At 40.7% G+C, this 27,899-nt stretch overlaps 1 protein-coding gene across 2 annotated transcripts in view; it reads left to right on the forward strand.

Annotated features, from left to right (window-relative positions):
• Positions 1-17,484: 17,484 nt before the first annotated feature.
• Positions 17,485-27,899, forward strand: part of LOC122790015 (mitochondrial poly(A) polymerase) — an 894,403-nt gene continuing 883,988 nt past the window's right edge. For both annotated transcript variants that reach the window (XM_044057550.1, XM_044057551.1), the window contains exon 1: positions 17,485-17,650. In XM_044057550.1, coding sequence (XP_043913485.1) covers positions 17,527-17,650 — 124 coding nt within the window. In that variant the 5' untranslated portion in view covers positions 17,485-17,526. The remainder of the gene's footprint in view (positions 17,651-27,899) is intronic.

Consider the following 27,899-nt stretch of genomic DNA (forward strand, 5'->3'; position numbering starts at 1 on the left):
AAATCTGCCTAAGCAGCAGATACCTCCAAAGCAGACACCCAAGCAAAAAACAAAACACGTGCAACACACAGCTCACAAAGCCAGTGTGCCGAACAGTCACAGCCCTCAAGGCTAAGCAACACACCTGATACACTTGTAATAGGTGACTCTATCGTCAGGCACACTGACGTCCCGCTCACCAGGCTGAACAAGGAGAAGGTAACGGTCAGCTGTCTGTCAGGCGCTAGGATCCGCCACATAACACAAGCACTCAGGTCACTCCAAGGCAAGTACAAATATGGCTCAGTCATTGTCCATGCTGGTGTGAATGACCTGAGACACCTCCCTTGACTACATGAAAAGAGACATAGAGGAGCTCTCTGAGCATGTAGCCCAGGCCGGTATGACCCTGACCCTGAGTAGCATCTTACCCTCACCAAGAATGATGCCACAGTATGAAGACAAGATGATCAATTTCAACAATTGGCTTAAGTATTGATGTCATTCAAAGGGGATCCAATGCCTGTCAGCCTGGGATGACATGCTTGACAAGCCAAGATGCTTCGCTAGGGACGGCTTGCACCTGTCACTCCTGGGCTTTCGGATATTGTCAAAGGCTCTTGCTACCCCCATAGTGCCTTTTTTAGGCAAGGCTCAAAAGACAAACCCACCTCCATAGGTATCACAAGGGATAAGAAACTAAGAGTAATACTACTCAACCCCAGAAGTCTAAACCTCAAGATGCACGCACTCGAAACTCTCCTTAGCATGGAGAACATTGATATCTGTGCAGTAACAGAAACCTGGTTCAAGGATCCCGAGAGCACCCCAGCACTACCAGGTTATACCTCATACCATGCTTTTCGGCCCCAAAACTTGGACCGAACCACAAAAGGAGGGGGAGTATCAATATTCATCAAAGATACCCACAGCATGAAGCATCAGAGACTATCCATGTGCAACTAACAGTGGGTAAAACTGCCTTCCAGTTTATAGCCTGCTACAGACCACCCTCCCAAACCCAGGAACCCCACTCGGCCTTCCTGAGAACACTGGAAAATATGAAGGTCTCTCCAAACACCATTATATTGGGTGACTTCAACTACCCAAACATAGACTGGGAGCATTACTCTAGCTCCAACACCCTAGCCCAAAGGTTCCTAGAATTTATAAACTCAAATGCTATGGAACAACTTGTTACCACTCCCACAAGAGGGGAAAACATACTGGACCTGATCATCACCAACATGGGGACTCTATGCTCCAGACCAGAAGTGTATCCCTCACTGGTAAGATCAGACCATAAACTAATCTCACTGGATATTCACATCCCGACTCCACCCCCTGCCCTGAAAACCACACTGAAAAACTTCTCTAAAGCAAATTTCACACTCCTCAAAACCGAGGTGGAATCCTTCAAAGCCCCTGGGCCTGTGGAAAATATGGCCCAGACCGCAGAATCCTTTATAAACGCATTCTATGAACACCTTCAGAAATGCATGGATCATGCAATCCCAAATAAAACCAAGACCCAATCCTCCAAAGGCAGACGTCCTGTCTGGTGGACCCCAGCCATAAACAAACTATACAATAGAAGGAGGAAGCTACTACATGATAGAGCAAAATCCCAAAAAGGGAAGGCATCTCTGATTAGTATTAGCAAAAAACTACGGGCACTCATAAAATCGTCTAAGGCCAGCTTCGAGAGAAAAATTGCACAGGACACCAAGGATAATCACAAGGCTTTCTTTAGTTATGTTAGGAACCTGGGTGGCAATTCCCAGATATGCTCAGAATTAGTCCAAAATGACAAAAAATACACCAAACCCACAGACATTGCCAACATCCTAGCTGACAGGTTCAGCGCAAACTTCTCCCCTCCCTCCCCACCAAAAGGGCAAATATCTATCCCAGCAGAGTGCTGCCCCCCGACATCTCAGATGCTCAGTTAAGAGCTGCCCTCTCCAAAGCAAAAAACACAGCATCACTGGGACCAGATGGTGTCCCGGGCTGCGTCCTACATGAACTCCAAAAAGAGCTAAACCCAAACATAAAACTACTGTTCAATCTCAGCCTTACTACAGGATATGTACCCAAAGAGTGGCGTACAGCAACAGTGGTCCCTCTCCACAAAGGTGGTGCCTCAACGGATCCTGGAAACTATCGCCCCATAAGCCTGACTTGCTTGGTCTGCAAAGCTATGGAAAGGATCATCATGGACCTCATAAATAAAGATATTGGGGACCTACAGACACTGGATCCTACCCAGTTCGGCTTTGTTAAGGGCAGATCCTGCCTCTTAAACCTGGTTGATTTCTTTGATACCGTCACCAAGGCCATTGACGAGGGGGGAAGGTGGTCCACACAGCCTACCTGGACCTCGCAAAAGCCTTCGATACAATACCCCACTCGGGCATTATAGATAAGCTCACCAGCTTAAATATAAACCCCTATGTCACTAGATGGGTTGCAAACTGGCTCAAGGACAGAACCCACATGGTTAGAATTGCTGGAGCCATGTCAGACTCCAAACCAGTTACAAGTGGCGTCCCACAAGGCTCAAGTCCTGGGACCTCTCTTGTTCGGTATATATTTCTCGGAGGTACAGGCCAACACGGAAGGACTGTGGCTGACCAAGTTCGCAGATGACTGCAAACTGGGTGCCATAATCGACTCTCCAGCCGACACAAGCATCCTCCAAAAGGGCCTCATAGAAACAGACAACTAGTGCTAGAGCCATGGCCTCAAGCTAAATGCCAAAAGTGTATAGTCATCCCCTTTGTCAAAAACAAAGTGCCCACAAATTACCACATAGGTGGTAATCCATTAAGTACAGAAGAAGTAATTAGGGACCTGGGGACCCAAGTTGATAGCAATCTCTCATTTGACAATCACGTGGCCAAAGTGGTTAGAAAAACATTTTATATACCCCACCTAATCATGAAGGGATTCACATCTAGATCAGGGGAGGTCATTGTGCCTCTTTACTCATCCCTCATCAGGCCCATAATTGAGTACAATGCCCCTTTTGGGATGTACCTTACCAGACACCTTCAGCAACTGGAAAGACCCCAAAAGTACCTCACCAAGAGGATCAAAGGGCTCAAACAGATGCCATATGCTGCCAGGTTAAAGAAATTCCAGCTCTACTCAGTGGCATACCGCCTGCTCAGAGGCGATCTGTGCCTGACGTATAAAGCCATGTCCAACCCAGAATTAATGGACATGCTGCACCTCAGAAAATCCAAATCCCATCGAGCTACGCGCTCGAGAGACTTGAACCTCAGCACTGAAATAAATAGGACATGCTGGAGGGACAAATTCATAACCCAGAGGCTCCCTTCACTCTGGAATAAAATCCCAGTCCAGGTTAGGCAGAGTCTCTCACTGACTCTCTTCAAGAGGAATCTTGATGAGTGGATGGGAGATCGTAGGTTTACCCCGGGTATCACTTCTGTGTCACTGTTAGACAGAGGCACAGTATACTAACCTCGAAAAAGGGCATAGCAAAATTAATTTAAAATGGGTGGCGAAAGCCAAACACACTCTGGCTAGGCTTATAAATGCCCTAGGGAAGATAGCCTAGTATGAACCTATGTGAATACGTGTGTGTGTGTGTGTGTGTGTGTGTGTGTGTGTGTGTGTGTGTGTGTGTGTGTGTGTGTGTGTATATGTGCATCTGATTTTCTGTATTTGTATAACAGCATCTTTCTGTCTCTGCTTCTATTTGCACTTTTCTGTGTCTATATATGTGTGCTTGGATGTATGTTTATATACATATTCTTAAATACTTACATAACTTATATTTTCGATGTAAAATAGTTCCTCCAACATAATTACATATACTATACCAACTTTGAAACATTAGATGGAGGAATTATTTTACATAAGTGTTAAAAATAAAAGCACAAACAAAAATGTATATACCACTAATAAAACAAATGCAAAGCAATTTACATGATAGTCCATTTTCTAAGTGCAATAATGCCATCCAGGGTGGGCTTTACAGGGAAATAGCAGATCTCCTAATGGTGGGGAGACCCTCCCTCCACCTGTGGTGTCAGGTCTCATAACACACCTAAGTAGTCTGTTATTTCCCTTTAGAGAATGGGTGATTTATACATCCCACTTTGACTGGAGAATGAATGTTCTCAAGTAGGTTGTTAATGTACAGTTAATGCCTGCTGAAAAAGAAGACTGACACTTCATGGCAATGTATTAAGCTGCCATGAAGCTTGGACAGTAGAAAAAAAAATCACCATTTTTTTATTTCACTACACATCATTTTCCTTTTAGCAAGCGTAAAATTAAGATGAAAAGTAAATTAAAAAAAGAAAAGTGTGTGTGTGTGTGCGTGTGTGTGTGTGTGTGTGTGGAAGCATGAGAGAGAGACCACTGACTGCAGCAGGCAGTCCATTAGCACAGAGTTACGAGACTCCTGTCTTGCATTATTTACTGACTTTACTCCTCAATGTGTGTGTGTGTATGTCTGCATGTGTGTACTTGCATGAGGGAAACAGAGAAAGATATAGAGAGAGGCAGTGCTAACTGCAACAGGCACTCCATCAACATGGAGGTATGAAACTCCTAATATCTGGCATTACTGATTGAGTTTAATCCTCAGTATTTTAGGAGGGCATCAATACACAGAGCAGCATTATAGACAAAAATCAGGGATAGTAAAGGGGGGGGAAGAGAGCTGCAATACTTTGCATTCTATGATTATTTGTTTATTTTTTCTGTATTAGACATTTGATGATGTGCTCACTAACAAAGCAGTTGTAATTTCAGTATGTGTGTCTTTTTCTATGTGTGCGTGTGACACTGCCTGTATGCCTGTCTATATTTCTGTATGTGTGGGCTTCTATGTATATGTTTGTCTGTGTGTGTGTGTGTGTGTGTGTGTGTGTGCATATATGAGACTGTAGACATCAAGTACTTAACATAACTCATATTTTACATGTAAAATACTTCCTCTGTTAACAATTACATATACTACAGCAGGTTTGGAACATTAGGTGGAGCAACTGTTTACACCAAACATATAAAAAAATTATATAATAACAAAAAAATACAAATCAATTTAACAGCTAGTCATTCTCGAAGTACCTTGGCCCTCAGAACACCCCTGGGCATGCATTATTTACACATTAACACATACCCTGGAGAGCATTACTTCTCGCATAATGTCTACTCTATTCTGTCTAGCATTATTGCTTGTGTTTTCCAATATTGAGCCATTTATTGAGATCTTGTGGACCTATACAAATGCTGACATTATCTTGTTTAACTGTAGCCACAATGAAGTGGATTGATTTGGTAAGCTCTGTTTGCCTGAATGTTACATCTAGTGTAGTAGGTAATCAAGATGAAGTATGAATCACTAGCTGGTGATATGCTGATGTGATACTCTGTTTTCAAACATCATGCTGTTTGGATGATTTTCACTCTCTATGGTATAATATCTGTTTCATGCTTTCCTTATAAAAAACAATTATAGGGAATGGATCTTGCGAAACAAGTATTTTAAACATTGAAGCCTTGTAGTTTTAGTAAGGGGATTACGGCTTTCAGCTGCTAAAGCTTCATCTATAATCCTGGGCCTCGATTCCCCCATTTGCGTAATATGTGACCCTAAGAAAGTCACTTAAGCAAACCATTTAGTCCTGCTTAGTACTACCAAGTTAAAAATAAATTAAATGGAATAAAATTATCACTGAAAGAGATGAGATCTGCAGCAAAGCTTATCTCATGTTCTTTCTGAGGTGCGGGGTCGTTGTCATCTATCCCTGCAGTTCATCATCCCTCACTCTCCTCCTTTATTCCTTTCACCCTCTTTTTAGTTTTTTTAGACAGGATCTATCCTTGACAAAGTCAAACTGTTGGGGTTTGAGTCTGGTAAGATTTTTGATATTACAGTTATTTAGGTCAGTCATAATACACTTACTAGATCTGCATACAAGACTCATTAGGCTTATGGGTCTGTAATTCCCAGAGTCTGTGTTGGGGTCACCCTTGTGGAGTAGCAACTTAGCAGCTGTGTGCCTTACCATGATGTAAAGCCAGTTGCTAGGCACAGGTTAAAGAGGTTGAGGAGTAGGTCCACTAATGCTTCTTTAATGACATTAATTAGACAACAAGGTATACTGACAGGTCCCATGGATGAGGTATTCTTTGTTTTGGAGAGTACTTTCATTGCATGCTCTTTTGTTATAGGTTTGTTATAGCTGATGGCTTGATTCCACCAGGGATAACTGAGTCTGGAATAGATGTCTATAAGATGAAAATAGCACTGTACATTTATTAGCCAGTATACTGGCAATATTGGATCAGCAGAGTAGTTAGTACCCTAAGCTCATGGCAACTTTGGGTGTTATTTCTTATTTTTCTGATGTAACTAAAGACTGATTTCTAGTTGTTTTTGGTTTCTGTAGCTAGTCTGGTGGTCATGGAATATTTTACTTTTCTTAAGCCCTTTTTTTAGTTGCTTGATATTATCTGTAATTTGTCTGTGTGAGGGGGCATTTGTTTTGCTATAAAGATTTAGAAGTTTCTTCTTTTTATTACATAGCTTATTAATGCTTGAGAACTACCACAATGATTTGCATTTAAACCTTCCCATTTGCCTGGATCTAGGTGGGACTGCCAATTTTATACATTTTTCATCATAGATTTGTAGATTGTATATTTGAAGCTCTTGAATACTGTAATATTTGATTCAAACAGTTTAGAGATTCTAATGGAAAAGGTTACTAATTTGTGGTGTGATTTGACCAATGTGGGGAATTCCTTGTGGAAAGTACATACAAAAAATAAGTTTAAGACCAGGTCAAACATATTCTGTCGTTTAGTTGGTTCCTTAATAATCTAGTCCAATGAGTATTTGTTTATGTTGTTGTGTCTTTCGGCTTTTCTGATTAGGGGTCGCCACAGCGGAACTACGGTCTGCTAATGATTGGCAGTAGATTTTTACATGCCGAGTTGCCGGCCCTGACCCACAATCTTCAACGAAGATACGCCCATTCAAGCATGTCTCCACACAAAAGACGCTTTAGCTGAGAATCAAACAGGAGAATGTCTTACTGTGAGGCGACAACGCTACCACAGCACTATTTGTTTATAAAATCAGATAATTTTTGAGAATATCCTATGCTGGTGGTATAGGTCTCCCACATAATTAAGTAGTTGAAATCACCTAGGATAACAGCATTCCTACTTATGGGGAGTATATACAGAATATTTAAGAATGTTTTGTGAATCACTGGAGACATGAAAGGGGTTCTGTAGTAGACAGTAATAGTGTGGAATGAATCTCTGTAACCTCTGCTTTTGGGTTTCTAGGTATCTGTCTCAAGGCAATGCGATCTCTAACAAATATGGATAAATCACCACAGTATTCATCAGGTCTAAACGAATGGAAAGCACAAAACCCAAGTACTGAGGGGGTGCTCTCTTGGGACTCAAACCAAGTTTCTGCAACAACTCACAGTGGATATAAAACGTTTACACACCCCTGCTAAAATGCCAGGTTTTTGTGATATAGACCACAATAAATCATTTCAAAACGTTCCCACCTTTAATGTGACCTATAATCTGTACAATTTAATTGAAAAACAAACAAATCAGTTAAGAGGAAAAAATATAAAAAATAAAAAAAAAACGTAAAATACGCTGGTTGCATAAGTGTGCACACCCTTAAACTAATACTTTGTTGAAGCACCTTTTGATTTAATTACAGCATTCAGTCTTCTTGGGTACACATCTGCCATCAATTAAAGAGACTCTGATTAACCCCAAATAAACTTCAGCTGTCCTAGTAGGATTTTCCTGACATTTACTCAGTTGCCGGCTACAGCAAAAGCCATGGTTCGCAGAGAGCTTACAAAGCATCAAAGGGATATGATTGTTGAAAAGTATCAGTCAGGAGAAGGGTACAAAAAAATTTCCACAACATTGGATATACCATGAAACACAGTGAAGACAGTCATCAAAAAGTGGAGAAAATATGGGACAACAGTGACATTGCAAATAACTGGACTTGGCTCCAAAATTGATGAAAACTGGTCAGGGAAGCTGCCAAGAGACCTACAGCAACACTGAAGGAGCTGCAGGAATTTCTGGTTGTGTACTACATGTGAGAACAATCTCCCATATTCTCCATATGTCTGAACTATGGGGTAGAGTTGCAAGACGGAAGTTTTTTCTTACACAGAAAAACATCCAGGCCCGGCTAAAATTTGCAAAACAATACATAAAGTCTCCCAAAAGCATGTGGGAAAATGTGTTATGGTTTGATAAGACCAAGGTTGAACTTTCTGGCCACAATTCCAAAATGTACCTTTGACACAAAAACACTTTGCATCATCAAAAGAACACCATCCCCACGGTGAAGCACGGTGGTTGCAGTATCATGCTTTGTGGTTGCTTTTCTTCAGCTGGAATTGGGCTTTAGTCAAGGTGGAGGGAATTATGATCAGTTCAAAATACCAGTCATTTTTGGCCCAAAACCTTCAGGCATCTGTTAGAAAGCTGAAGATGAAGAGGAATTTTAACTTTCAACACAACAATGACCCCAAGCAAACATCCAAATCAACAAAAGAATGGCTTCACCAGAAGAAAATTAAAGTTTTGGAATGGCCCAGCCAGAGCCCAGACTTAAATCCAATAGAAAATCTGTGGGGTGACCTGAAGAGGGCTGTGCACAAGAGATGCCCTCGCAATCTGACAGATTTGGAGTGCTTTTGCAAGGAAGAGTGGGCAAATATTGTCACTTCAATATGTGCCATGCTGATAGACTCCTACCCAAGAAGACTGAATGTTGTAATTAAATGAAAAGGTGCTTCAACAAAGTATTAGTTTAAGGGTGTGCACACACAACAAAGTATTAGTTTAAGGGTATGCACACTTATGCAGCCAGCATATTGTATGTTTTTTTAATTGTTTTTTACATTTTTCCCCTAAAAGATTTGTTTGTTTTTCAATTGAATTGTACAGGTTATAAGTCACATTAAAGCTGGGAAAAATTTTGAAATGATTTATTGTGGTCTTACTTTTTTATATCACAAAAACCTGGCATTTTAACAGGGGTGTGTAAACTTTTTATATCCACTGTATATGTAGATGTGCTCCAAACACAGGAGGGCCTCAAGGTCCAGCAGTTTGTTGTTTAGACTTCTAGCATCACATAAAACCACCTTGGTATGGTCTTTGATTTGTTAGTTAGGTTTGGAGGTTTATCAGCTGGACCATGCCTAAAAAAGACAATGGGGGCTGCAAAAGCTTTCACCAGTATGCAGAAGCCTTGGAATAAAAGGTGCAGACCATTCCTGACAAAGCACAAAGTGTTGTCAAGTACTTCATCCCCTGCTGATGCATGCTAGATCCACTGAGATTGATACTAAATGTTTAACCAATTGTTAAAGGCAATCATTTTTTCTTTGTAGCTCAGTATTATTTTTGTTGATGGAAGGATTCCATTCAACACTAGGGTCTTTCCTGCATTTGTGACATGCATAGCGAGCTCTGTCATAACTCTGTCAATATTCCTCAGGGTAAAGCATACCAGGTCATTTACCTCAACCCAGGACATCATCATGCCATACTCATATTTGTTTTAAGGGTCCTGAGGGACACTGTAGAGGTAGCATTCTTGAATCCTAACAGACAGTTCACGGTCACCCTGTTTTGTCCAACCTCATGAGTGTAGAATCTAGGAGTCTAATTATGGAGTCACCAATCACCAGTACATTTCTATTTGTGTTTGAAGCTTGGCTGGGATGTACTGTTTCATGAAGACTCACATCTGTGGTGCACTAATTGGTGTTGCAGTACTGAGTTTATGGTGAGACTTGCACCTAGTAGTCCCTTGTGGATTGGGAATTTTTATTGCCTTGGCATAGGGCTTTTGCCTAGACCAGGAACATCTAGCTCTCACACTGTCTCCACATGAAATGGACCAATTAGGCAAAGCTAGAGAAAATGTCAGGTAAGGTCCTGGATGTAGCACAAATTAAAAACAAACAAATTAATTAAAAAAAATGTTGAGATGAGTAGATTGTGCATTGATGAATATAGTAAAAACAGGCCAAATTGAGACTTGTGGATCCCCAGAAATCATGTTTTGACGAGATGATGCATATTTGTTATACTTAGCAGTAAAGGTTCTGCAAGCAAGATAGCTGTTGAACCATTCAGTGGTAGGGGAACTAAAACTGAAATATACCGGGGAGATAAGCAATAGGCTATGATTCACTTAGTCAAAAGCCTTGAAGAATCAATGAAAACCACACTGGCATAAGGAAAACATGTTATACTGATGGAGAAAGACTATTACATCTGTTTTACATTATTTTTTTCCAGTAACTTTCCCAGATGAGGTAAGAAAGAAATTGGTCAAAATCTGGAAGTTTCAGATGGTCTACTTCCCTTTGGTATAGGAGCAACAATTGCCCTCTTCTGTAATTTTGGAAAGTTTTGCTGTGCTGGAGAAGTTAAATAGATGACATACGTGAGGGAATATTATGTTCATTTATTGTTTTATAACCCATGGAGACAGAGAGAGTCACACCACTGGAACACAGGGATCCATGGTTAGACAGGGATTGAATTAGGTCAGTGGTTTCATTTAGGAAGACCTTCATGAGATATAATAGGGAAAGTTATGGTTCAAGTGGCAGGACACAAGGCAAGATAGTGGGCTCATAGTCCAATATGATGTTCAATCATTATTTTGCAAATTCATCAACAATTATAGATTGAGTATAGTTATTTAATTTCAAATGACCAGCTGATTGGATTCTTTCCAAAAGTGTCTGAGCTTTCAATATGTTAAGGTTTGTCTATTGTGTGTCTTACTGCACAAATTTATAGTTAGTATGGTCAAGTGAAGATTGAATTTGCTCACAGGTTTTCCAGGTGGTGTCTCTTTACTTAAGAAGGCCATGCTGTTCAGCTGTCATCCAATGAAAGCTAAGTAGCTTTGGGAAACTACACAGTGGAGAAAAATATATTGAATGCCTATTAGAAGAGTGGTTACTAAAGACACTGAATCATTAACATTTGTGATTTGATAAAACACTGCACATTTTATGAAGATGATGGCATTAATTCCATTTTGTTGGTTGTCTGAAGAGCACAAACGCAATAGAAAAATTTTTGAGTATGTAAAAGTGATGACACAGTGGTTGTTAATGTTGGAAGGATGGAATATCCCCGGTTTAGCTGGGGGTCCAGGTTTTATTTTTACTTCAAAGGAGACTATTTTGTGGTCTGACTTTATCAGGGAAGGCATTACAGTAGGGGGTCTGCAGCACTCTCCCATATTAGTGAGGACCAGATCCAGTATGGTTGCACCCTTGGTTGATGTATTGAATATCTGATCCAAGGAGTTTGTGTTTACAAAATCCAGGAATCTCTGTGCATGTACATTTGATGTTGTACAGGATTCCCAGTTAACAGTGGTGTAATTAGTCACCCATGAATATGGTATTGGGTTGGATGGTTAGTGTTTCTAATAAGTTTAAGTACATGGTATGGATTTGTGGAGAAATTCTTATGTAGGTTGAGGCACAGCCTGCCTTACACATAGGTAAGTCAGATGGTTGCTGAGGGTGTCATTCAACTAGGGGCATATTTTGATTTCTTTATGTTTTCTTCCTGAGAGAGAAAGAGAGGGAGAGAGAGAGACAAATGAATGCTGCTGCAGAACATTTGGAGAAAGATGTCCTTTAAAGATGGTGCCACAATCCCTGGGCTTTCAGCTTGGTCTCACACATAAGGTACATAATGAATCAGGATCTTTTGTGTAGGTAAAGGGTGAGTGCCCAGGCCAAATGCCCATACATTTTGAACTTTGGTGAATGGAATGTGATGAAAACAGGAACAACAGTGGGAAAAGAGAATGTTGTCATTGGGGTGTATGTGCATTTTTGCAAGTTGGAGAATGCGCATACGTTTACATAATGCCCTTGAATTTGCTTCACATTTTTTATCTGCTCCTTGTAAAATGTGTTCATTTCTGGCATAAGGTTGACATCTGCAGACACTAAATCACAGACATTTGAGTGTCAGACTTCACGTTCTTCAAAAATGCATGTTAAAGTGGAGCTTATTACTCTAGCAATGAAGTATAAAAGAGCAATATTTAAACTCTGTCCCAAATCTTTGGCATTGTTCCTGATTCTTCAGCTTAGTGGCTGACAACTACAGGTGGAATACTTATATTGTAGCTGACTAATGTGCACTTGTGTAAAACAATGCAAATTCTTTACTATGCATATTATTACTATTTTTTCTTTTTTTATAATCGGATATCTGAGGTATACACAGTCAACACACTCACTACAATTTATGGATATGAAGCAATCTATGAGTAAATGTGACTTACCCTGCTGCTGATGATAAACAATCACAAGACAGAGCTAAAATTTGAGTGAAAATCAGGCACAGCTAAGAGGTACACACCGGTCACTTCGCACACACACTTTTCCTAACAAGCAAATATGAGATACATACAACCATACCTCTTAACTGCTACGATTTAGACATAATGTAATTATTTATTTTTTGCTCTTCCTAGATTTTCTAATTTCTACATAAAGCCAGGTCTAGTTATAGGGACATATCTTATTAAATAAATAAACTAAGCCTACATAAAGATTCCCTATCAATTACTTCATAGGATCTAGTACAGCAAGAACTTTCTACTGTGGAACATAAAACAATGCTCCTTTTTCTGACTCTCTGCTATAATTTTTTGAAAGGATGGCATTTGAGAGGTATGACACAACCATACTTATTCACTACTGCCCACTTTGTTTCTTTCACTCTGCTGAGCATGTTTACCATGGTGATCTTCAGTGTTACTCAGTGTGCACACATCCAACATGCTCTACTAAACTTGGTATAGATAATAATACGAGTAATGCAACTTGTCAATGAACTACAGAAGAGCTCACAGTGTAGTCATTTTATTGGTCAGAAGGCTCATTATTTAGTTTTCTGTTTTTTCTGTGCTGCTATAAATTGTGCATGTTTGTGAGGGTTAGCAGTGCCCTGTACAGTAGCAAACACCTAGAAAGCAAATTTTATCTGTAGAATGATCCATAAAACTGTAACCTGTAAAGAAGCACTATAGTGCAAATACTTTGTGTGCCAACAAGCTTAGAGCAGCTAGCTGGCCTTGAGTGGCAATACTATTGATTTAGTAGAATTCAGTATTATGTGAACATCAATGTTAGTAGAATTCAGTACTGTTTAGTTTAATCTGCCCAAATAAAGCACCCTTAGCCTTCTGATTCCAATGCACCAGCCCTTGTAGCTCACAAATCAAAGGACTAGACATTATGGATATGCAATTTTTTTTAACTTTTCTGTAGCCACCTTGCTGGATATGGGCATCGTGAGACAATGTAGCAATTGTCTCATGTTTACTGACATCCACTTACTCCTTAAAGAAACAGACAGTATGTGAGAGGTGTAATTATACAATAACACTGACGGCTAATCTCTTGCATACAAGTGCACATCAGGTTGTCAAAACAGTACACACAAAGACTAACATATGTTGAGGCACTTACAAGCTATCTTCCTAAACAACACAGATCATTCAGAGCAGAGCACCCTTTGTTGAAGCTATGCCTCAGCAAGCTCAAAGGTACTAATAAAAAACACCACCTAACACCACACAATCACTCCCAGTGGAGCATCACACACTAAGCCCCTCAGGAAAGCAACAAACACACTTCCCAGGGCTCTCATCATAGGGTGCTCCATAGTAAGACATACTGATGCCCCTCTAACCAGGCTGAACAAGGAGAAGATAACTGTTACTTATCTGGAGCCAGGATCCAACAAATCATGCATGCATTCAAGTCATTATGCCACAAGTACCAGTATGATTCCATCATAGTCCAAGTATGTGTAAATGACCTGAGATGTATCGCAGTGGACTTTATGAAGAGAGACATTATGGAGCTTTCAGACTATAAGTCTCAGGCTGGTATGATCCCGATATTGAGGAGTATATTACCATCACCAAGGATGATGCCACAATATGAGCAAAAATGATTAATTTCAACAATAACTGGCTGTCTTTCTGGTGTCATTCTAAGAGGATACAGTACTTGTCGACTTGGGAGGCCATGGTCAACAGACCAAGTTGATTTGTCAGTGATGGTATGCACCTATCCACTCTAGGCTTTCAAATATTGGCTAAGGCTTTGTCCACCCGCCATAGTGCCTTTTTAGACAATGACAAACTTACCAACAAAGCAAAATCAATTCAAAAGAACCTTAAGGTATTTCTGCTCATTGCCAGAAGCCTAACAAACAAACAAACAAACAAACAAAAAAATGCACTCCCAATCAAGCTCTCCCCACAGTTAAGAATGCAAACATCTGTGCAGTTACCAAGACATGTTTTAAAATGGCAGACAGTACCCCGGCAGTGCAAGGTTTCAGTGCCTTCCACAATTTTAGACCAGTAGCTACATAGATAAGTGCTAAAGGTGGAGGTGTCTCAATATACATCAATAACAAGCATACCTTTATGGTGGTCAGACAGGATGATGTGCTACAGCTCCTCCATGTGCAGATCACCATAGACAAAAATCCCAAACCATATCCTATTCAGCAACAGGTCACCCTCCATGTCTCAAGAAGCTCACAATGCATACTTTGGACTTACTGAAAACACTTGCCATCCAACCTAACACCAAACACATGGGAGACTTTAATTACTCCTCTACAGACTGGAAATCCTACGTAGGCTCACATCTACAAGAACAGAGATTCCTGGACTTTATAAGTGCAAACATCCTTAACCAAATAGTGAAAATGCAGACTAGAGGCTCCAACATACTGGACCTCATGCTCACAAATATGGAAGAATGTTGTACCCTACACTCAATGTCTCACCCTCCCTAATAAGGTCTGACCATAAAGCTGTCTCCTTTGAAATCCAAATCGAGTCCACTGTCCCATGAAAAACAGTAACAGTTAGGAACTGTTCCAAGGCAACTTTTACGTTGAGTGATGGTTTGTCAAAATTCAACCCCCTCCAAACACCAAGTACACACAAGCATATGCTGAATTGCTCTTAGGAACTCTGTACAATCATGTCAATGGCTAAACAGAAGCTACTGTACCTACCAGACGAAAGCACAGAACTAGCCCTAGAAACAAACTACCCTGGTGGCATCCTAAATTAAACAGGATATACAACAAAAAGAAAAAAAAAATGGCAAAAAATCAGGAAGGGTAATTCCCATAAAGATAAAGACAAAGAGAGGTAATTAGGTCACCAAAGCCAACTTTGAGGTTAGGATATACTCCCTGGTGAAAGCTACAGCTATGTCAGAAACCTCAACAGCAGCACACAGCAATCTGCTGAACTGGTAGTTAATGGTGCCACATCCTGGCAACATAGCAAACCTGTTAACGAACAAATTCAATTCAGCCTTTACTCCCCTCTCACCTCCAACCATCACCCAATAATACCCTCAAACATAACCCCTCCAACTACTACTAGGGAGCATGTACTTACTGCACTCACTAAAGCCAAGAACACAGCCTCAGTGGGCCCTGATAACATCCCAGGATGACTCCTGAATAGTCTAAAATACAACTTATCAGAACCCCTGGAATCCTTATTTAACAGTAGTCTTAAAACAGGCTTTGTGCCATGTGAATAAAGGCCTGCTACGGTCATCCCCCTACATAAGGGAGGACCTTCAACAGATCCTGGAACCTGTAGACCGGTTAGTCTAATTAGTCTTACCTGCAAAGCCATGGAAATTATCAGCAAGGACATAGAAGATCTCCGGACAAGGATTCTATCCCAGTCTGGCTTTTGTCAAAGGATGTCATGCTTACTGAATCTGGTGGACTTCTTTGAAAAGGTCAGTATGGTAGTGATGGGGGGGGGGACTATGCATACTGCCTACATAGATCTGGTTTAAGGATTTGATGCAATACCCCACTAGCTCATTTTCAAAACACTTACAGAACTAGGTATACACCCCTTTATAACACGCTGGATAGTTAGCTGGCTCACTGACAGGTCCCAGGAGGTCAGAAATGGTGAAGCCACCTCCAGAAAGAGGCTGGTCCCCAATGGAGTCCCCCAGGGGTTTGTGCTAGGCCCACTCCTCTTTGGCATCTACCTCTTGGATGTCAAATGCCTCTGGCTAACCAAGTTTGCAGATGATATGGAAACTGTTAGCAATCAATGAATCCCCCCCCCCCCCCCAAGACGAGAACATCCTTCAGGAAGAACTAATACATACAAACACTTGGTGCCAAAACTATGGTTTAAAACTTAATACCAAGAAATAAATTATAGCACCTTTTGGGAGGTCTGCCACTCCAGGTAACTACATCATCAATACAACACCCTTAAAAGTTGATTCACTAGTCAGGGATCTAGAAACTCATGTGAACAGTAACCTAACCTTCGATCAACCTGTCCAAGGTAGTAAGAAAATCCTTACATGTTGTTCAACTTATAATTAAGAACATGCATTGCATCTAGGTCCAGGAAGGTCCCCATACCAACGTACTTGGCCCTCATCCGGACCATCATAGAGTAAGTAATGCCCTCTTTAGGTAAGCACCTGACCAGATACATGCAACAAATGGAATTTCTACAAAGGTTCCTTAAAAAAAAAAAAAAAAAAAAAAAAAAAAAAAAAAAAAGTGAATAAACACAATCTCCAACGCTGACTGCCTGAAAGCCCTCTTTCTTTACTAGGTATCATTATGACAGATGATCTTTGCCTGGCATACAATACAAGGCATCCCTGGACCGTTTCCATGAATCTTATGCAGAGCTACTAGATTAAAAGATCTAAATTTTGCTTAAGACATAAACAGGATATGCTGGAGAGAGATTTGTTTCTCAGAGAATTTCCATTATCTGCAATAGGTTACCCGTCCATGTGTAGCCAAGTTCCTTCCTATCCTATTTAGGCACAACTTGGATCAATGAAGGAGTACTCGCGAATTCACCCCAGTCTGGCTCCTATAGCTCTAAGGGAGATAGAGTCAGTAAATCACGCACTATAAAGCAAATAAATAGGTCACATCTAGGTTGCACTAGATAAGCTTTTAAGGACCTTATCTCTCGTTAGACTAGTAAACACCGATGAACCACGAACACAGTAAAACATCACTGGGTACTTCCGATGATACTTTTCAGCTGCTTCCAGTTTTGCCCTATCACTTGTAAAAAATGTGATGTTCTACTAAATGCTTGAGATTACAGTCAGTCAGTAATGCTATCTTACAGTTTCGTATAAAAACAGTTGTTGTACTAATTTCCAAGCAAATTAGCGTAGCATTAAAACAATATGAGCTTGTAGACCTTTACCCCACATTATTTTCGGCTTAGTCCCAAATCCTTGAAAAATAAAAATATAAAAGTTTCGCTGTCAAACCCAATTAGTAACCTCAACGTTTCTAATGCAGCCGTAAAAATGTTACGTAACGCGGCGACAAAACGTCAAGAAATTGTTTCCTCTCACGACGCCAAATCACTATCGCTGAAACATGGCGGCCTCCATGAGAGTAGTTGGATTGTCACTTAGTAGATCTAGTAATAGTTTTAAGACAGTGTATGTTTCACAGCGATGTTATCTTTCAGCAGAAGCTGCTACAAAGGTGCCTCATGAAAGTATGAATCGATTTATTTTTTGCATGCTTTTTAGGAAACGTTTTCAGTTTTGTTTCTCTACAGTTGCAAAAAAGTGTTATTTAAACACATTTAATGGAACATTGTAAACAATGAGTGGCACTGTTCTTTTTGGGTGGTGCTCTACAAGTGTAATGGAGACTTTGATGATTTAAAATAAACATTAAGGTAGCAGAAGCGGTGTAGAGGACGTAGAAGGACAATCCAGAAATTCCAGGTTATGTTTTCTTAACATACTTTATTGGAGAGAGATGTATGTTTCACTTTTGCCTCCCCAATTTTACACCATTCTGTTTTTAATTTCTAAAATATCAAGTATTATAAACCTATGCCCCCCTCCCTTTTTTTGGTTCTACATATCATCATCCTGGAATTTCTACTACATTCATTGTATTCTGTATAACTCCTTTTGTTTGTAAGGCTCATTGTTTTGTATATTAGTCTGCATTTGTATAGTCTTGCTATGTTAGATAAAGCTCTCCTAATTTGTATGCAGATCTGATGGTTGAATATATTACTCTACAACTGTACTGCCTTCTTTGTTACAAACTCTGTAACTTGCACTCAGTGCCATAATGCTCTGGATCATGCCTGAAAGAGTCCTCAGGCTATTACAACCAACCAGTTAACAAAAATGAAATAGTAACTTACAGACATGGGCAGGGGGTTTAGTCTTATTCATATACAAAACTACTACTACTGTTTCCTCCTCTTCCATATCCAGATAACTGCTGTTTGTTTTGTGGCGTATATTTAAATATGTTGTGAAAAATGCAACATATAAAATATTTGTATTAGGACTTTTTATTTTGAACATCCAACAGTAAAAGAAACCTGCATCACTGTGGAGTCTTACATTTTTGCTGACCAAGTTACCTGTACTGTATTATTTCATTTTCTTTTCCAACCTATGGAACACACAGGCAGAATGGGAAATACTTATTAGCAGTTTCAACTAGGAGGCTCAAAGCCTTGTCAAGATGTGCTACTTTGTGCTTACTATATCATACTAATTTATCAAAATATGTATTGTATTGTAGTCATTTGTTAAAATATATTAAAATGGAAAGTGTGAAAGACACTTGGAATATGGAATTTTTAAGACAGAAAAGCATTCTTCATAATGAGGTGCATTTAAGAGGTGTGCCTACATATTTGAAGACTGGGGACTTAGTGCGCCTGAGTTGATTAAAATGCTACTTCCACAAACTGTATTTTTATGCATTGTTGCCCTGATTCATAGGTGTGTACTGTGCTAATGGCCCTGGAGCCTTTACAAGCTTAGCCTATAGGATTACCCTGGCACAGTGCCATCTGACCTTGGTTCCTAGTGCCTCTATCGAGTAGAGCCACCTGAGTGATCCCCGGGGTGAATTTTCTATTTCCCATCCACTTATCAGGATTTCTCTTGAAGAGGGCCAGTGAGGCTAGGGTTACCATAACATACCAGCACATATTATTTCGTCCTCTTAGGTTGAAGAGCAACTCTTGTAGGACTAAAACTAAAGACTTTTTTTTTTTTGCTCCTCTCTTAGTTGAAGGGAAAAAAAAAGTCCATGTTTGGGGATTTTTGATTGGCCTGTATGCCGGTATACGAGTCAATCAAAACCTCGCATAGTGGACCCTCTACTGTTCAATGCGGAACATCAAGCAGTTCCGCATTGAACAGAGCTCCGCCTTTTGATTCGCTCGTGTACCGGTATACGAACCAATCAAAAACACGCACAGCGGACCCTCTACTGTTCAATGCGGAACATCAAGCTATTCCGCATTGAACAGAGCTCTGCTTTTTGATTGGCTCGTATACTGGTATATGAGCCAATCAAAAAAAAAACAAAGCGGAGGAAAGACTCTGAAATAGGGGTGTCTGTTTTTTTGAAAATTCTGCGATTTGTCCGTGTTTTAAAATTTTCAAAAACCGCCCAGACAGGAGCCCAAAAAAGAGGACTTGTCTGGGGAAACCCGGATGTATGGTAACCTTAAGTGAGGTGCTCTGTTTGACATGTATGGGAAGTCTATTCCATAGCATGGGCAGTCTGTGGGTTATGAACCTGTCCCTCTAGCACGTTCGTTGATTGTGGTAATGAGGTTGAGGTCACTGGAGCATGTCGTGTGCAGGGACTGGGATTTCTTTAGATGTAGTGTTTCTAACAGAGCTGGGTCAGACATGGCTTTGTAAGTCAAGCAGAGATCACGTCTAAGTAAGCGATACGAGACTGAGAATAGTTGGGAGTTTTTTGAGTCTGTCCATATAGGACAAGTGTTTAAGGTCTAGGATCCTCTTTGTGAGGTACTTATGTGGCCTCTACAGTTGTTGCAGATGTCTAGTGAGGTACATGCCAAATGGGGCATTGTACTCGATGATTGGCCTAATGAGGGACGAGTTGAGGGAGACGATGACCTCTTTCTTCCTGGATGCAAAACCCTTAGTAATGAGATGTGCCACATATAAGGACTTTCTGATCACAGTGGCAATGTGGTGGTCAAAAGTGAGGTTGCTGTTAACCTAAATCCCAAATCTCTTATAACTCCTTCTCTGTTCAGTGGACTACCATAGATGTAATTCATGGGAACCGTTTTTTCCCAAAGGGGGTGACAACGCATTTTTTGGCATTGAACTTAAGACCATAGTTCTGACACCAGTCGTTGGTCTCAGTGAGGCCTTTCTGGAGGATGTCGCTATCACTTGGAAAGTTAATAGCTCCCAACTTGTAATCATCTGCGAACTTTATCAGCCAGAGTCCCTTCGTGTTGGCCTGGACTTCAGAGAAGTTAATACCAAATAGGAGAGGACCCAGGACCGAACCCTGTGGGACTCCACTTGTGACTGGTCGGCACTTTGACTTGGAGTCAGCTACTTTAACACTGTGGGTTTTACCTGTGAGCCAGTTTGCAACCCACCTAGTGATATAGGGGTTGATGCCTAGCTTAGTGAGCTTTTCTATGATTCCTGAGTGGGGAATGGTTGTAACGCCCGTGCCCTGGCCCAGCAATCAAGAAGCCTCCATCCTCACCACTAACAGCAGTGAGGGGCATCTCATATAGGTGGAAAGATTAACAAATACAAACAGTTAAGTGCAATTTCACTTAAGAGCACACAGAGAAAACAGTCAGCCCGTGGCTGGTCGCTCCCTTGCTCTCCAGGTCCCCAATAAGACTCCCCACTGGCACAGCTATAGGGTCCAGATCTCAGCCTAGTGGGCAAGCTAAAACCTCCAGCACCCTCTCTGTCCAACCAGTGCTTCGTGTCCCTGCTCAAGTAGCTGACACACACACACACACACACACACACACACACACACACACACACACACTTTGAGAAGAGTTTATATAACCACACAGACACTCCTGGGGAAGGCTGGCACAGGTTCTTCAGCTGTGCCCCCTTTTCCCATTTTATACAATAGTACCAGCTGCCATCACCCACTATTTATCAGCTACTCAAAGGCCCTTAAAAGGGTGTCCAATTTATTACTGTGCAATATTATTATCCAATTGGTAGTATAGCCCAAGGCTAAAGCAATAGGAGTGGCTTTGTGCAATTTTACCAAAGGCATGCAAGTACTCTAAAGAGCTTAAATTATCTCTACAAAAACAGCCGCAGTTGAAAGGGTTTTAAAAATATTTAATAACAAATAGTCAAAACACAAGACAATACTTTTTACTACACCGTGCTAGTCAAGAGTTCAGAGATCACAGAGAAATACTTAAAATAATTCAGTAGTACAGTTCTGACATCACAGAAGAACACTTAGAAATATTAGACGAAGAGAAAATACAAGTCTAAGATAAACTTGCATATAGAGCAAGACAGTGCTGATGAGTTGGATGGTCAAGACAAAAATGCTTAATGCTCTCTTATTCTCTCTGTTTTTTAAATCACATTCCTGGTTCCCATTACATCATTCTTCACATTTTCCTGGATTCCCAGGCTAACAGAAACTACATTTACATTCTTCACCTCTGGGCAGAAACCAGAGGAATAAAGGACATTTTATGCATGCAAATTCTGGCCATTAAGACAGTAGGCAGGATGCCTCACTCTAGACTGATTGGCTCCGAGTTGTAACATCAGAGGGTCACAACATGGTTTACTTGGTCAGTAGAGTGCACCTGTTAACATTTTTTCCAGTTCTACTTGCAACACTATTTTTACCATTTAAGATACAAGCCTGTGGCTTACATTAATATTTACAGATGACAGAATCATCTCCAAAATTCTATCTGGCTAGGCTGGCAGCCTTCACCCAATCTTCACAATGGTATCAAAGGCCTTGGCCAGATCAATGTAGGCTGTATGAACCACCTTGCCTTCATCCACAGCTCTGGTGACTGACTCAAAGAAGAAGACCAAGTTGAGCAGGCATGATCTACCCTTCAAAAAACCAAACAGCGTGGGATCCAGAGTTTGGAGATTCCATATAGCATTGTTTATTAGATCCACGATGATGTATTCCATAGCTTTGCATATCGGACTTGTCTGGCTAATGGGCGATAGTTCCCAGGGTCTGTAGTCACTCCTCCTTTGTGGAGAGGGATGACTGTAGCAGTGCACCATTCAGTAGGGAGAAGGCCTGAGGTGAGGCTGTGATTAAACAGGGCACACAGGTGAGGTGCCAGTTCACTCTGTTGTTCATGTAGAACACAGCCAGGGATATTGTCAGGTCGCATAGAAGCTGTATTCTTGGCCTTGGACAGTGCTGTTTTAACCTGTGCAGCAGTAATACTGGGTGCCTGGCAATCTACCAGTATTGTGATTGGTCATTTTGGTTTAAGGGTAAAGTTGGCACTGAATCTGTCAGCCAGTATATTGGCAATATCTGTTGGCTCGGTATAGGAAGTACCATTGTGCAGTAGCTCAAGGCAAATCTGGGTATTGCCTTGGAGATTCTTTGCATAACTGTAGAAGGCCTTGTGGTTGTCTTTACTATCTGCTGCAATTCTGTTTTCATAGCTAGCTTTAGAGGATTTGATGAGGGATCACAACTTGTTAATTGAGGGTAATAAGGGAGTTTGTCCAGTCTTGAGATTTCATCTTATTCTGCATCAGTTTCCTCCTCCTGTTGTAGAGTTTGTTTATGGCAGGGGAGCACCAGATTGGCTTCCTTATTTTGGAGAAGAGCGTCTTGGTTCTATTCGGTATGGCGAGATCCATGCATTTGTGTACGTGTTCGTACAATGCATTGGTGTATGATTTGGCAGTCATGCAACTATTCTTTATTTGCATGGGTGCCGTGAAGTTATCCACCTCTGTTTTTAGAAGCCCAAAGATAGCTTTGGAGAAGTTTTTCATGGTGGTTACCTTTGCAGGGTGGGGTGGGAGTGTGGGAGGGATGTAGATTTCCAAGGTGATTAGTTTGTGGTCAGATCTAACCAGGGTGGAGTTGACTATTGGTGTAGAGCAACGGTCGCCCATGTTAGTAACGACTAGGTCAAGGATGTTGCTACCTCTAGTGGGGGTAAGAACGAGCTGGTCCAGAGCATTGGACTTAATGAATTCCAGGAAATGTTGGGCAAGTGTATTGGTACACGGGTAGTTTGTTTGTTTGTTTGTTTATTTATTTATTTATTTATTTACTTTTTTTACATTTGTTGACTGGGCTAGTCTAGCTGGATACATGTCCATTTTCAGTAGAGGCCCAAGGAGTTAAGCTCCAAACATAGTAAAAATTACAAAATACAATGTTTAAAACATGACTAAGTTCACAGGGAGATAGGCTCCAACATAGTAAAATTACAAGATACAACACTTAAAATTAACTAAGTTCAACTGCATAAAAGAAATAATAGTGTTTGTAATACAAAATAAAAATTGTCTAAGAAGAAGAATGGCAGTGTAGAGTATTTGCATAGGTTTAAGTTACAATGTAGCAGGTACACTTAAAGTTCTAATGATGTCATTTGTAAGTCAAAGAAGGAAAAAAGTGAAAAAGGTAGTAAAAGAAATACACAAGGGCTAGAAAAAAGATAGGTTCTATAGATTAATGCTGCAGAGGGGACATGGTCAAGAAGAAAGGAGTATAACAAGAAGAATAGTTTTCCCAGTTAATGGAGGGGTAGTTGAAGTCGCACAGTATGAGAGTGTTGGGTTGGACCCTAATATTCTCTTGGGTGCTTAGGAACATGGAGTTTGAGTCTTGGGACATGGTTGGGGACCTGTAGCAGGCTACAACCTGAATCGCTGTCTTACCCAATGTTAGCTGCACCTGAAGTATCTCTGATGTGTAATGTTTGGCTACCAGTCTGGAGGTGTGCACATCCTTTATGAATATGGAAACACCACCTCCTTTGGAGCTTCGGTCCAAGTTTTGGGGCCGAAAGGTGTGGAATGAGTTATAGCCTGGTAGTGCAGGGGTGCTTTCTGCGACTTTGAACCAGGTCTCTGTTACAGTACAAATGTCGATGTTCTGCATTTTAAGGAGTGCTTCGAGCAAGTGCATTTTGAAGTTTAGACTTCTAGCACTGAGCAGCATGACCCTCAGATTTCATTTGTTTGTAGTGGAACACCACCTAAAAAAGGCACTATAGGGGTGGGAAGAGCCTTGGCCAGTATCCGGAAGTCTAGGGGTGACAGATGCAGGCCATCTCTGGCAAAATATTGAGGTCTGTCAGTCATGTCATCCCAGGCAGACAGATACTGGATCCCCTTAGAATGACACCAGAAACTTAGCCAATCATTTTCTGCTTGTACTGTGGTATAATTCTGGGTGATGGTAGAATGCTGCTAAGGGCTAGGGTCATACCCGCTTCGACTACATAATCTGAGAGCTCCTCCATGTCTCTCTCCATTTAGTCCAGGGAGGTACGTCTCAGGTCATTCACACCCACATGTACAATGACAGAGTCATATTTGTACCTGTTGTTGAGAGACCTCAGTGCGTGCGTTATGTGGTGAATCCTGGAACCTGACAGGCAGCCGACTGTTACTTTCTCCTTATTCAATGTAGTGAGTGAGACATCAGTGTGCCTCACTGTCTACTCCCCTATTACTAGTGTGCTGGGCATGCTGTTTTGCCTTAGGGGCTTTGGTTGAGTGGCATACTGTGTAGGAGAGTTATGTGTCTCGTGAGTGTCTAGTGTCTAGTGTTGTGTTGTGGTGGTCAAGTGTGTTTCTGCCTTGCAAGTCTCTGCTGTTTGGGTAGATTTTTATTGAGACCCTCTGCAAAGTTGGGTGTGTGGTTTGTGTTTTTATGTGAAGGTAGTGCTGGTGTGTGTTCTGATCTGGAGGGCTGTGTATTCCATGTGGTGTGGTGCAAGTATTGACCTTCTCCTCTTGACCAGCTATTTCGGTCTTGGCTGGAGAGTGGGTGGCTTCTAATTTGGATATATAAGTGCATCTCTCGCAAGTCTGACTGTTGAGAGATAAGAGGAGAGAGTTGTCTGTGTACATGAGGGAGTTGCTACATTGCCTCAGGATGCCCAAGTTCACCAGGTTAATAGGCATAAAGCACACGGAACTGATCTTTAGACATGTCTGGAGGGCTGGGCATTAATAATAAGTACTGGAGCTGTTCCCTTGTAGAACGTTTAGTGCTGATAGCACTTTTGTGTGCTACAGTAATTGCTGCAAGAAGTCTGGTAAAGTGCTAGACTAATAAGTTAAAAGTGCGGGAGAGGTGAGAACTAGCAGATCTCAGTGAAAAATAGAAGAGCAGACTTTGGCACCACTCAGAAAAGTGAGAAACAAGCGCAAATGCGGGCTTTTAAACCTGAAATCTGAAAGAGATGGAAAAACTGCCCAAATGGCCAATAAACTACAATTTCTGGGCCAGAAACGCTCCTCTTGTGATAGGCTACCTAGTGCTTACCACTACCACTGATAAGCTAGAAGGCTTTCCTCCAACACAGAAAGGCTTGGGGGGCCTCAGAAGCTTACAAATAGTCCTGGATACAGCAAATCTGTATCTGGACTAGACTAGTTAGAGGAAAGGCAGAAAACAAGCTTAGAATTTTTTTCCAGAAAGGCAGTTAAAACAGCACTAAAAACAATTCAAGTGCAGTGCAAGCTAGCACACTTGAGTACGTAACAATATTAAAGCAAATACAGTTTAAATAAATGCAATTTATTCAAACTGTATTCTGGACTGAATTCAATTATTGTTTTATTCAACTCTGAACAGTTAGTGCCAAAAATGTACTTATCAGCTGAGAAGCACACTCAGTCAAGAACACAAGGAGATTCTAGCAATTTGTTTTTAGTAAAGTGGAAAGGGAGAAAGCAGGAACAGAAGATAATTCAAGGTTGAGAACCTAAGTGGGTTGGCCTTCTCAAGTGTTCTCCCTGTATTAGGTAGAATGAGCTAATGACACTAGACCGGGAAGAGTTTCCCAGATCAAATTTACAGTAGGGGCGGGCAACTGCAAAGCCACCAAGTATAAGAACAAGACACCAATAGGGAGGGGAGGTGGGAAACTATTACAGCTACTAGTTACACTATTAGGCAGAAAACACTACAGAACTGTTTGTCACAGCAGAAAAACAGCAGTGAGCCACTAAATGAAAGTTTTAAACAGATAAAGGAGCAAGGAGACTCTAGAGAATGCTTTTAACTGCAAACAAATCAGTTATGTGATACACTCCTTGGCAGGAAATCAGAACAAACAAACAGCAGGCCTCTATCCAGACTATGCTACCTGAGTAGAACACAGAACTGTCACAAAAAATGCACAGAAAAGCACAGCTAGAGCACTCACAAACAGAAAATATAACTCTCAGTATGAAAAAACAGTTTACAGTTAAGTAATTCAGTAAAAATGGAATTATAGTAATGAAAATGATCTAGCAATGAAAAATACAGTTAAAACAGTATAAAAGTGCGCAAATGCAGTGAAACAGTAAAAAGAAGCTTTATAACAGTGCAGTATGTAGTAGATTAGTCCGCGGTGGTGCAGCAGTTAGCATTGTCGCCTCACAGTAAGAGGTTCTCCAGTTTGATTCTTGGCTGGAGCGCCTTCTGTGTTGAGTCTGCATGTCCTCCCCACGGTCGAGTGACATTTAAAGACCTGCAGGTAGGTGTGTGCATGAATGGGTATGCATTCTTTGAAGGTTGGGCTGGCACCATAAAAATCCACTGCCAATCATTAGCAGACCGGAGTTCCGCTGTGGTGACCCCTGACTGGGAAAAGCCGAAAGACATTTGTTTAGTATGTAGTAGATTAGCTGTATAGCACAATTATAAGCGTTGAAGAAATACAATTCAATAAAATAAATGTAAGAAATAACTTATTCTGCTCTTGGAGTCTTGGGGAATTTCTGCTTTGTCCCAGTGATGAATCACCACTCCACAGCTTGGTAAATATAAGCAAAGTTGCTGTCTGTATTTACTCAAAAATAGGGTTAAAAATAGGGTGTGTGTATTTGCTGAAACATTTGAGTTTTTGTAGTGGTTCCTTATCTAAATTCATTAATACTGTTAGGTGGCGTACTGAAGTGAAAGGCTGATGATAACCTACTTGGGTAATTGGCTTCCATTTTTTTTGAGGTAGTATTTTGCAGGGATAAGGTCAGATGATTCACTGAGCCCAGATGTTTCTAGGATGTCGTGATTAGCTGTAAAGAACAGATTATTGGGTGTTTGGGTATCTAGCTGATATATGTAGATGGGAGAGGGGCACTTAGGACTTTATGCTCCGTTTGCATTATATATGGCCACGTCTTTCTTATTTGTCCACAAGTTTGAAATCTTTAATGCCGTATTCTGTAGGGTTCGTCAAAAGAGTTGAGTTGTAGTTTTGCTCCGTTTGCATTATATATGGCCACGTCTTTCTTATTTGTCCACAAGTTTGAAATCTTTAGTGCCTTATTCTGTAGGGTTCGTCAAAAGAGTTGAGTTGTAGTTTTGCTTAATGTTGTGTTTTCATTGTGCAGATTAAGCTTCTTGATATTTAAAGATTTGAAATGTTGGACTCTAGTTCCTTAATTCCTTTAGGGATTATGAGCAAGCCTGTTAATAAAGATTCTAATAAAGTAATAGCTGCTGTTTAGTTTTCTGTATACATTTTACGTCATGATAAGTATAACAGAAGCTAAAGAGAAATGGACATAATGTTTGTTAAATTAGACCACTCATGTATTTTTCATGCATAGTTGTAGATGTATTTTGTGATTATTTTGTTTTTATTATTAGGCATGCTGCTGCATGTTTATTTCTTTATGACAAATATAGGGCTGGATTTTAAAAGGAATTGGACATGGCATAACACATTACATTGAGCAGTTATTATACATCCA

This window comes from Protopterus annectens, chromosome 15.part0 (genome assembly GCF_019279795.1).
Source record: "Protopterus annectens isolate FY-2018-M chromosome 15.part0, PAN1.0, whole genome shotgun sequence".
In the NCBI taxonomy this organism is placed as follows: Eukaryota; Metazoa; Chordata; order Ceratodontiformes; family Protopteridae; genus Protopterus; species Protopterus annectens.